This window comes from Capsicum annuum, chromosome 7 (assembly GCF_002878395.1).
Source record: "Capsicum annuum cultivar UCD-10X-F1 chromosome 7, UCD10Xv1.1, whole genome shotgun sequence".
NCBI classification, from domain to species: domain Eukaryota; kingdom Viridiplantae; phylum Streptophyta; class Magnoliopsida; order Solanales; family Solanaceae; genus Capsicum; species Capsicum annuum.
In genome coordinates this window covers 222653186-222664284 of record NC_061117.1, presented here as the reverse complement: position 1 = coordinate 222664284, position 11099 = coordinate 222653186, and the positions used below count along the sequence as shown (strand labels likewise).

At 32.9% G+C, this 11099-nt stretch overlaps 1 protein-coding gene across 1 annotated transcript; it reads left to right on the top strand.

Annotated features, from left to right (window-relative positions):
- The first annotated feature begins 6597 nt into the window (after positions 1 to 6597).
- Positions 6598 to 8805, top strand: LOC107878739 (uncharacterized). Its single transcript, NM_001325117.1, is given in 2 exon segments — positions 6598 to 7276; positions 8057 to 8805. Coding segments are annotated over 2 exon segments (1299 nt in total). The 5' UTR covers positions 6598 to 6609; the 3' UTR covers positions 8689 to 8805.
- Positions 8806 to 11099: the final 2294 nt, after the last annotated feature.

The window sequence follows — 11099 nt, the reverse complement described above, 5'->3', positions numbered from 1 at the left end:
ATAGTTAAAAAAATTCAATTGATTAGTTTTATTTGTTATCTCAAAATTGATTGAAACTTTGACAAAACCAAATGGAATGCCCACCTCTACTAGTCATTCTACTGAAAAATACAGAGCAATTACATTTTAAAAAGAACTTCATTTTATTGTCCACTTAACAGAATGAGTACACCAAGAGAACTTCTCGCTATTCATGATATTGACGATCTACCTTGAGAGTACTTGTTTAAGCCGTGAGATGAAATATCCTGCAAGTAATAAATAAAATTATACTAAGACAATCAATACTGCAACGGAAATCATTTATATGAGAAGTATGACTTATAAAATCTATACTAACTCTTAGGAGTTGAGATAGACTTTCATAAGATGATACTTGATTGAATTCCGAAGACTGCCATGGCAAAATATTTTCGTCTCCCAATACCTATCATGTAAAGAGAAAAATAAGCTTCCATGAGGTGATACGGATATCCAGGTGATACCTATCATGTAAATAAGCTCCCAATACCTATCCTGTAAATACCTACTGAGATAGACTTATAATTTTTTTTTGTCAATGCTACCTGTTCATATTATCTACTACTACATGAAAATTGTAAAAGGAAATACTTGTTCATATTAACTACTATTGCATGAAAATTGTGAATTGTCAACGCTACTTTTTGACTTCGTGTCTCCAACATTTCTATTTCATTTCCTCATTAAAATCTACAAACTCTTCTTATACACAAATTAGTATGCATCAGAATGTATGGTATTCCTGTGTTGAATAAGAGGGCATAACTCCAACCATTCAAGTGGAGTCTTCTCAACTAAAAGAAAATAGATGAGTGGCTAAAAATATGGAAGGTGAAGCAACACATTTCAAAAAAAAAAAAAGTAATGCTTTCGATATAATTGTTATGACATACCATAGTCGTCGTAAAATTGAAGAATGGTGGACATGATTCTTGAAGACCTCCAATGTGACTTGCATCATATAAGATTGTTTGTTATGGAGACGATTGAATTTTATTCTTCTTTCTGGCCTTTACAAGAAAGCTCGTTGGACGACTATTCAAGCGACGAGTTGGTTGCTTCTTTTTTAACCTGCCACCTTTGTAATGTTCTCACTATCAACAAATATTGTATCATCATGTATAACTTCACTTGGAACTGATGGATTTTCATGAGACTCGTTATTTTTTTTATTTCCTTCAATTTCTCAATTATCTCATTGACATACTTCACAGCCAATTCATATCTCTCTGAATTCTGAAGTTTCACTTGCAATTTGGATAAAGTTTTTGCAAAAATATTTGTACCTTGTACTAACCTCAGCTTTTGGATCACTTCCTCCCATGGAACCTTTAATATCCATTGCCATCAAGTTAGTAGCATCTTTTGTCCACCTTTTCACTATATAGTGATCGAAAATCTTATCCTTCACATTTAAAGTGTCCAAAATCTTTAAAGCATGACCACATAATATACCTGAAAATTCAAATAATTTGCAACTACAAGACACTATTTTTGTTGATTGATTCATAGCTACTGTATACTCCCTATCGCTTTCATGTGTTCTAACATTGTATTTATAGCAATCTCCTTCATCACAAAAGTTGTTTACTGAAACAAGTAATGATTTTTCCCACTGCTTCTCAAATAAATCAAATATAGTCGCAGTATATTTGGACTTTCTTTCATTAGCATGGTTATCATCAACGGCTCTTTCAAAATGCTTGAAGAATTGTACAATATCTAAATCAGATTTCAATTAGGCCTTAAGTGATCCGTTGAAACTTTCACTCAATTGTGTACTTTGCATACCAACTAAAAATGTATCTCTACCATATGTCATGGACCATTTTTTTCTTAGAGTAAAGGTGTTTTTCAACCAACTATTATCCTTAAGGTCGTACTTTTCAAGCATTTCTTCCCATGCATTTAAAAAATCTGCTTCATACTCGTAATCAAAAAGTAACTTGCTAAAATCACTTTGAAATGATTTATGAGCTCTAAAAATATGTCCAAGGTGTTTATATACGTTCTGTCCCAAGTGCCATATACATAGACGGTGATATGTTTGAGGCATCACTAAGGATACTGCTAAATTAATTGCAGGATCTTTATCTGTGATGAATTTTTGTAGCTTATCTGAAGACATAACTCTAAAAAATACATTAAAAAGCCACTCAAATGCTCCAGCTGTTTCTTCATATAAAAGGGCAGCACCAAATACAATCATCTCTCTGTGATTATTTAACCCAACAAACAACGTCAATGGACAATACTCCTTATTTGTTCTATATGTTGTATCAAATGATACAACTTCTCTATAAATTTGAAAATCTCTTATCATTTTAGCATCAGCCAGAATACATTTGTTATCAAGCCATCATCATCTAATTGCAAAGAAAATCGTAAAGATGAAATCTTTTATTACTCTTTCTTCAAAATAATTTACCAAGCTACGAGCCACTCCATGTTGTAGACTTTTTTTCCTTTTATCCCAAAGATAGTTCTTCTGATCTCTCTATGTAAAACCCAAAGCAGTTTTCCCTCCCACTTGACGAGCGACATAATTAAAAGAAGACTTAGGATATATTCCTGAATCATCTAATAAATCAATTTCATATGCTTGAGAAAGATTAATAGTTCTTTGTGATGGTAACATGTGAGCTAGAGATGGATCAACAAGTGAATGATTGTGCTTCTTTTCAAATGAAATGACTGAAAACTTTTCATTTGGTTGACGGCTTACGACCATATGAGCTAAACAACCCGTCCTAGCTAGTTTCTTTTCTAGGTTTCTTAACCAACATATATCGCTTGTCCTTTCCCCTATAACCTTCTTTATAGCATGCAAATTTTCTTGAAGTTATGTATCTATGAGCTTTACTTTTGTTGGCATACTCCTTTCTTACACTAAAATCAATTGTAGCAGCATATTCATTGTAGTAATTAAATTCATCCTCATCCAAATCAAATTTCATTCTAAGTTTTATTGTCTCAAAAGAATGAGAAGTGTTATTATGATCATTTAGAGACGCAGTCTCCATGAATCTATCATGAAAAAAAAAAGAAAATAAGACATTTGTCCCAATGTATTCTACAGATTGAATCATTGTTTTATAAGTTAACTGATGTCAAAATAAGGTCTATTAAATTAAAATAAAAAGCTTTATAAGTGAATCATTGGCAGTTTTGTATCATTGTTGGAAGAGCTGGCATGGGAGGTGTTTTGAGGGCTGATACATGTGATTTTGTTATGGATTTTATCCCCCTATTACATGTGATAGCAACATAAAACTGAAGACATAGTTGTTTGACAAGAGTTGTAAGTGTGTTTGAAAAAGAAACCTGAACAATTTTCTTTGGAAGATTGATTCACTAATCATTTTCTAGATGATTCAGAGAGAAAGACAATGCAACTAAAAGCTTAACTACATTGTTGAGAAGATTCAATAAATGATGAAACATGTTGACATTAAAGAAATTCACTGCCGAAAGGAAACTAATATGATTGCAAATAACTTGGCAAATTAGGCAAATAATAGACAAGATAGTCAAATAATCGACTCTTTTTAGTATATTCCTAATGTAGCAAAGGCCTTTATCAATTGGATAAATATCAAACCATACATAAGACTCCAATATATATGATAAAGTAAAATTTTATTTTAGCTTATAAGTTATCATGTCAGATCATTGTTTAATGGTCTATTACGTTAAAATGAAAAGCTTTATATGCTAACTGATACCAAAGTTCAATCATTCTAACCAAAACAGTTCATTGGAAATTTTCACAAACATATTGTATACACTTTTTCTAATCAAAAATTGATGAAAAAGAACCTGGGGATATTCTGCCTCAACTCAGAAAATTAAAGATTCTTCTTCTCTGTTTTCCCTCCTCCTTGTATTCTTTCTATTGATTTTTTGAAAAAAAATAATTTTTGTGGTAAAAATATAAAACAGTTTATTTGCATCCATAATCTTAGATGGGTTGTCAATTTAGAATTGATAAATTTGGAGGGAATAAGAAAAAGTTAAGAGCAATAATTGGGAGGGAATATTGAATAAGCAATCTATTTTAGTTGATATAATATATTTATTATATTAACCATGGTTGGGGATTTAGTTTAAAATAAATTAAATTTTAGTCATTCATTTTAATTAAGCCATATGTCATTAACCAAAAGGGGACTTGGAAAAAATGGAGATAGTGAAAATAGAGAGAAGCCGGATCCCAAAGGTACAACATTCTGTAGCAAAATCACATTAATTTCCCTAGACTTATGCTTATTTACATTTTACAGGCTAAAAAACAGAAATATTTAGTGTAATTATGTAATTCTTTTCTTGAAAAATTAGTTTGGTCCATACAATTGTTATACCAATGATATTTACACTCTGAAAATTTTCAATATTTGTTTTTATTTTATTAGACCACTATTAATTCTTTATTCGTTGAAAGAACAGTTTAAACTTATCTATTTTTTATATCATTTATCTACTTTTAAATTATTACTATTATAATATAGAAATTCGTTTTGTTTTCAATCTAAATAAAATTAATTTTACATTAGCTATCTACCTACTACGATCCTCTAAATTAATAATATGAGCAAGCAAGATCCCACGTGCAAAATTATTCATGCTGTTATTAATTATTTCTTTGTAAATTCAAATATTTTCATATAAATTTATATCTTTTCATGATAAGTTCATATGTATAAATTATAATAAGTAAATATAACTTACAAATTAAACCTTTTATTTGACTATATTATATATGTTGTTTGAATTTTTAAAAAATATTATTACATTTATGTTAAATTCTTTAAAAATATAAATATAATTACTTTTAGAGAATGCTACATAGTATTAACACTTATGCAACAATAAATATGTGGGGCTTGTAATGTTGATCTACTTTTCCCTTTAACATGCAACAATAGACATAACAAGACTACTTGCCATTAACATGAAAATTAGTTGTTGGATTGATTAAAATAGGGAAAAATATCATTGAAACTTGTGATATTATTCAGTACCTTGTTATTATTTTTCAAAAAAAATATATATTTTATTCATCAATGATATAGTACTAAAAAATAGTCCATCATACTAAAACTCTAGTTATACGCACTATGCATTGTTAGGAGAAGATCAAACTATAATAATCTATTTTGTAAGTAGTTTTATCTAACAGTACAAATAATTTTGTTGTCATATTTATGATCACTTGAGAACAATTTTATTCATTAATCGAAAACTCCGTTTTTCTCATATATGATATAGTACTAGTGTTATTAAATTCAAATGTGATTCTCATTCAATTCAAAAAAAATTAGAGGTGAAGAGTGAGGTGAGTGAGACTGTGACTCTTCAAGTGTCAGAGTAAATTTAAATTTTTAGCCTGTCTCTCTGTCTTTTCTGAATCTTTATACTGTGTTTGTGCACCTTAGCTTGTGTTACTGTCATTCATTAATATCACCAAACCAAAAAAATTTAAAAGCTTCTTATGTTTCTTGTCTTGTTTTTCTTTAACAATAGAATTCAATAGATTCTTGTTTTTTCATTCAATTGACATTATTATCCTCTTCCTAGTTTACTCTCTTGTGCCTATTAAGCTTTTTTTGCTTCATGGGGTGACTTTAATTTTTTGAAAAGTTTTGATTTTTGTTTTGGGGTTGTTTTCTTGAAGGTATTGGGTGTTCATTTTTGTTTTTTGATAGCTAAAAGAGGGATTTTTGATTAATAGATAATGTTAGCCAAGAATAGGAAATATTCTTGAGTAACATTGTTGTGTTTCTAGTTGGATTTTCTTGTGTGACTTTAATTTGTGTGGGTATTTACTTTTATTTTCTAATATCTAAAAAGAGGTATTTTCCTTAGTGATAATGTTAGCCAAGAATAGAAAATCTTGTTGAGTGACTTTAATTTGTGTAAAGTTTGAATTTTTCTTGCTTCTTGAGGGTATTGAGTATTTACTTTTGTTTTCTGATAGCTAAAAAGAGGTATTTTTCTTGGGGATAATGTTAGCCAAGAATAGAAAATCTTGTTGAGTGACTGTAATTTGTGAAAAGTTAAATTTTTTCTAGCTTCTTGAGGGTATTGGTATTTAATTTTGTTTTCTAATAGCTAAAAAGAGGCATTTTTCTTTAGTGATAATGTTAGCCAAGAATTGAAAATCTTGTTGAGCGACTGTAATTTGTGAAAAGTTAAATTTTTTCTAGCTTCTTGAGGGTATTGGTATTTAATTTTGTTTTCTAATAGCTAAAAAGAGGCATTTTTCTTTAGTGATAATGTTAGCCAAGAATAGAATAGAAAATCTTGTTAAGTGACATTAATTTGTGAAAAGTTTTAATCTTTTTATCTACTTGAGGGTATTGTGTATTTACTTTTGTTTTCTGATAACTAAAAAGGAGTATTTTCATAAGGGAAAATGTCAGTCAAGAGTAGAAAATCTTGACTAGCTTTTTTGGGTTACATGGAGGTAGAAAAAGATGATAACTTTAGGAAAAGTTCAGTTCTTTTAGAAAGTTATCTGACTATAAGTATAGGAAAAGATATATGTTTGAGTATATATTGAAGATTTGAAAAAAGATTTTCTTGAAAATGGGGGAGAAGAAGAATATGCCAACAGTTTGGTTTTCTTTGAAGAAAACTTTGCATTGTAAATCAGACCAATCAGATGTTCATGACCCAAAAACAAGAAAACAGCTTAGTGCAATTTTGACTAAAAAAGGAGGAGGAGGAAGGTCTGGTTGTTCAAGGTCTATAGCAAATCTGAAAGATGTTATTCATGGAAGTAAAAGACATTTGGATAAGCCTCCTAGTTGTAGTCCAAGATCTATTGGAAGTAGTGAGTTTCTTAATCCAATAACTCATGAAGTTATTCTAAGTAATTCAAGATGTGAGCTGAAAATCACTAGTTTTAATGGATTTCAAGAAAGTGCTAATGGTGGTGGGGGGGTTGGTGGGGGGATTACTAATGGTGGCTCAACTTTTGTTGGTACTTTAAGGCCTGGTACACCAGGTCCAGGAGGGCACCCTACAATGCATTATTTCAATTCTGGTTGTAGGAACACAGTGGCAACTCCTACAAGGAGGAGTGCATCTTTTCTTGTTGATAAAGAAGGACATGGTAGTTTTCCTTGTAAACCTACCAGGCATTCACTTGACAATGATGTTAATGGAACTTCTGGGGTCACATGTCATAAGTGTGGAGAGCAGTTTGGGAAATGGGAAGCTCTTGAAGAACATCATCTTTCTAAGCATGCTGGTAAAAATCTTGCTTTTTTCCTTTTTCATCATTCCAGTTCCTAAATCCCTAATTTCCTTTTTCATTCTGTCTGGAAAAAAGTACTTTTTTTAAAAAAAAAAAACTATTAAAAATTGGGGGCAGGGAAGTGGAATAGACGAGGGGATTACAAGGTGAGTAATCGAACTCGCACGAGCATGGTGGTCGTTCAAATAGCTAACAACCTGAACTATTAAGATCCCCCACCCCCACCAGAAAAGTACTGTACTTGCTTTACGGTACGTTCTTTCTTTTCCCCTTTTATTTCTTTTGTGTGTGTGTGTAGCCTACATCACAAGTGTACGTTTGCCGCTTCCAAGTATATTGAAGATCTTTGTCTATGTATTTAGTGTTAGAAAGATTGCCCCTTTTCAGTCAATTTGTTTGAAATTTGCTTCGGGATGTGATGGTATCAGTTGTTTCTGCCTAAATTGATTAGCTTTGATGGATTGGTGGTGTAGGGAGGTAAGGAAAAAGAAATCATGAAATTTAACTGTGAAATGCTGTGCGTTACACTTAGATAACTAAGCCTGCATTGCACTGCAGACTCAGAATGGAATTTGTTTCCCATCACGCTGTGTGTCGATTTGGGATGAATTCTCATAATGCAGAATTCATATGGACGTGCTCACCTAGTCACGTTACTCCCAATTTGCTCGCGATTGAGATGTAGTAGTTGTTGTTATCATTTTCAGTTTCTCTACTTGTTGGTTTAATGGTTTTAAAAGGTTTCTTAGCTTGTTTTTTCGCTCAAATGGACAGTGAGTGAACTTTTGGAGGGTGATTCTTCAAGGAAGATAGTAGAAATAATTTGTCGCTCAAGCTGGTTAAAATCCGAGAGCCAAGTTGGACGGATTGAAAGGGTCTTGAAAGTTCACAACACACAAAAAACTCTGGCTCGGTTTGAAGAATATAGGGAGATGGTGAAGAGCAAAGCAAGTAAGCTCCCTAAGAAGCATCCTCGATGTATAGCTGACGGCAATGAACTTTTAAGGTTCTATGGAACTACTTTGGCGTGCGGCCTTGGCATGAATGGATCCTGCAGTCTCTGTATATCTGATAAATGCTGCGTCTGTCGAATTATCAGAAACGGTTTCTCCACGAAGAAGGAACTCAAAGGTGGGATTGGCGTCTTCACTACTTCCACAAGTGGAAGTGCTTATGAATGCATCGAGATGAGTAAAGAAGATCCCTCCTTAAGAAAAGCATTGATCGTCTGCAGAGTAGTCGCAGGTAGAGTGCATAGGCCATTGGAGAACATTCAGGAAATGGCTGGCCAAACCGGGTTCGATTCTTTGGCAGGTAAGGTTGGCGTGTACTCGAACATAGAGGAGCTTTACTTGCTTAATCCAAAGGCTCTTCTTCCCTGTTTTGTGGTAATCTGCAAAGCCTAAGGAACATGATAGAATGTTTAAAGTTAGTTGCGAAATTTTGCTTCGCGTATAGGTTTTTCGACATGTTGTTCTGCAGGAACTCTTTGTCCTTAAATTCCAAATTCTTACTTCCCGCAACTTATGTATCTTTTATTTACCAAAACTTGCCATAGCTAGATGATCCAAAAGTTCAATTGATAGGTCTTTATACACTTTTTTTGTGGGGAGTGACTAACTTTTTATCTATCTCTGATGATTTTTGGTTGAGTTCATACATGTGTAGGTGCAACAGAATGCAGTTTGCTGAACATAGTGATATAGACACCTAAAGATTTGTGACCATTTCAGTTTTTAGAGTGAATTCCTTATCACAAGTCTGAGGATTGTAGTTCCATTTAATGGTGTTTGGGAGGGTTTATCCTTGTTACAGAGGCAGAGAGGTTGTTTTCGATAGACCCTCGACTCAAGGAAAAACAATTCAAAGTATTTTTGAAAAAGAAGTAACAGAAGTGAAAGCGTAACAAAGCAAAATATTATGATAATCGAAGTACAAGAAACAACAAATAATAACAGAAATCGAAAGCCGAGAAACTACGGGAGCAATACTAGGACTACTAGTATGGGAGGATGCCAAGGCAAAACATTACTACTTACAAATCTACTATCCTAATCCGTGTTCTTCACAACCTCATATCTAAGGTCATGTCCTCGGTAAGCAGACACTGCGCCAAGTCTTGCCTAATTACTTCTCTCCACTACTTCGTTGGCCTACCTCTACCTCTCTTGGAACCATCCAAAGCCAACTTCTCACACTTCCACACTGCGGCATCCGTACATCTCCCTTTCATACGTCTGAATCATTTCAGCTTTGCTTTCTGCATCTTATCCTCCACCGAAGCTACTCCTACCTTGTCCCAAATATCCTCATTACTAATTTATCTCTCCTATTATGCCTACACATCCAACTCAACATCTTCATTTTTGCCACTTTCATCTTTTGAACGCGAGAATTTACATATTCGATTACAAAATAGAAAAATCCACTTGCACTAACCAAACATTTGTACATGTGGTCCTCAAGTTTCTACTGTCATATGCTTTAGAAAATGCTTTAATTTAAAAACTAAAGGACAGAATGAAGGAGATAATAGGTCATTGTCTTTGTTTCTTTTGGCAGACTATATTATCTGTGTCTCACTATAGAGCTATTAATGTTGCCTTATAATGTTGTGATCCTCTTTTTCTTTATTCTCTGCACCTTTTGTTTTTTCTTAATTTAATCCTGCTGGAAGAACTAGGATTCATGAGATAATTTAAAAGTGGTACCAATTTTATTTTAGGTGATATAATTATTATTTTTTTAAGTCTATGTAGAAAAGAATGACACTACATTTCTGTATTTGTAAGCTCTTATATTTTGAATTTTGTTCTTCGTAGAATAACATAGTGTGCTTAAGACCACATGTTTTAAGAAAGTAACCTCGTATCGAATCAAATATCATCGTATAAAATAATATGGAGAGAAGACGCTACTTACGAAAAACTCAAAATTGAGACTTCATCTATCTCACCATAGCTCTCGATTAATTCGTTGATGGTTTGGTTTTTTGAACAGTAGCTAGGTGTTAAGAAATGTTGCATGGCTATGCCAACTCATAAATATATATGCATCTGATTTTGATAGAAAAGACTATTTATCTATCTGTTATTCAGAAAACTGAATGCAACAGCAATTGGTGAGAATTTCATTAATGTTGATTTTGACGGTTCCTCTAGAAGGGAGCGTTGGAGTAACTGGTAAAGTTGTTGTCATGTGACCAGGAGGCCACGAGTTCAAATCTTGAAAACAGCCTCTAGCAGAAATGCAAGGTAAGGCTGCTACGATACACCCTTGTGGTGGGGCCCTTCCCCTGCAAGGTAAGGCTGCTACGATACACCCTTGTGGTGGGGCCCTTCCCCGGACACCGCGCATAGCGATAGCTTTAGTGCACCGGGCTGTCCTTTTAGACTGTTCCTCTACTTCATCTTTCCTTCTGTTTCTTTTTTTGTTTTTTTTTTGTGGGGGGCAAATAGCGATTTAGGCTTCATATTACTAAGTTGTGCACTCTTCACTTTTGATGTCGTACCTATATTAGATTCTCCAAAAATATTCTACTTTTGGAGGATCCAACACGCATCTGCTCACATTTTTGATGATCTGAGCAACAGAGTCTATTATAGGTTTATTTCTGTTTAGGACCTTGTATAATTTAACTAAGCATAATTAACCTTTAAAAAACGTGTGATTTGATCTTTCAAATTAACAAAATCATTAATTTATCTACTTTAGTGCAATAAAATAAAATAAAAGTCAGTGACTATCTGTGAAATTACCCTAGACTCTTTTTAGTAGAGTTGCTTTCAAACTTTCAAGGTCCCCATGCATTGCAGAC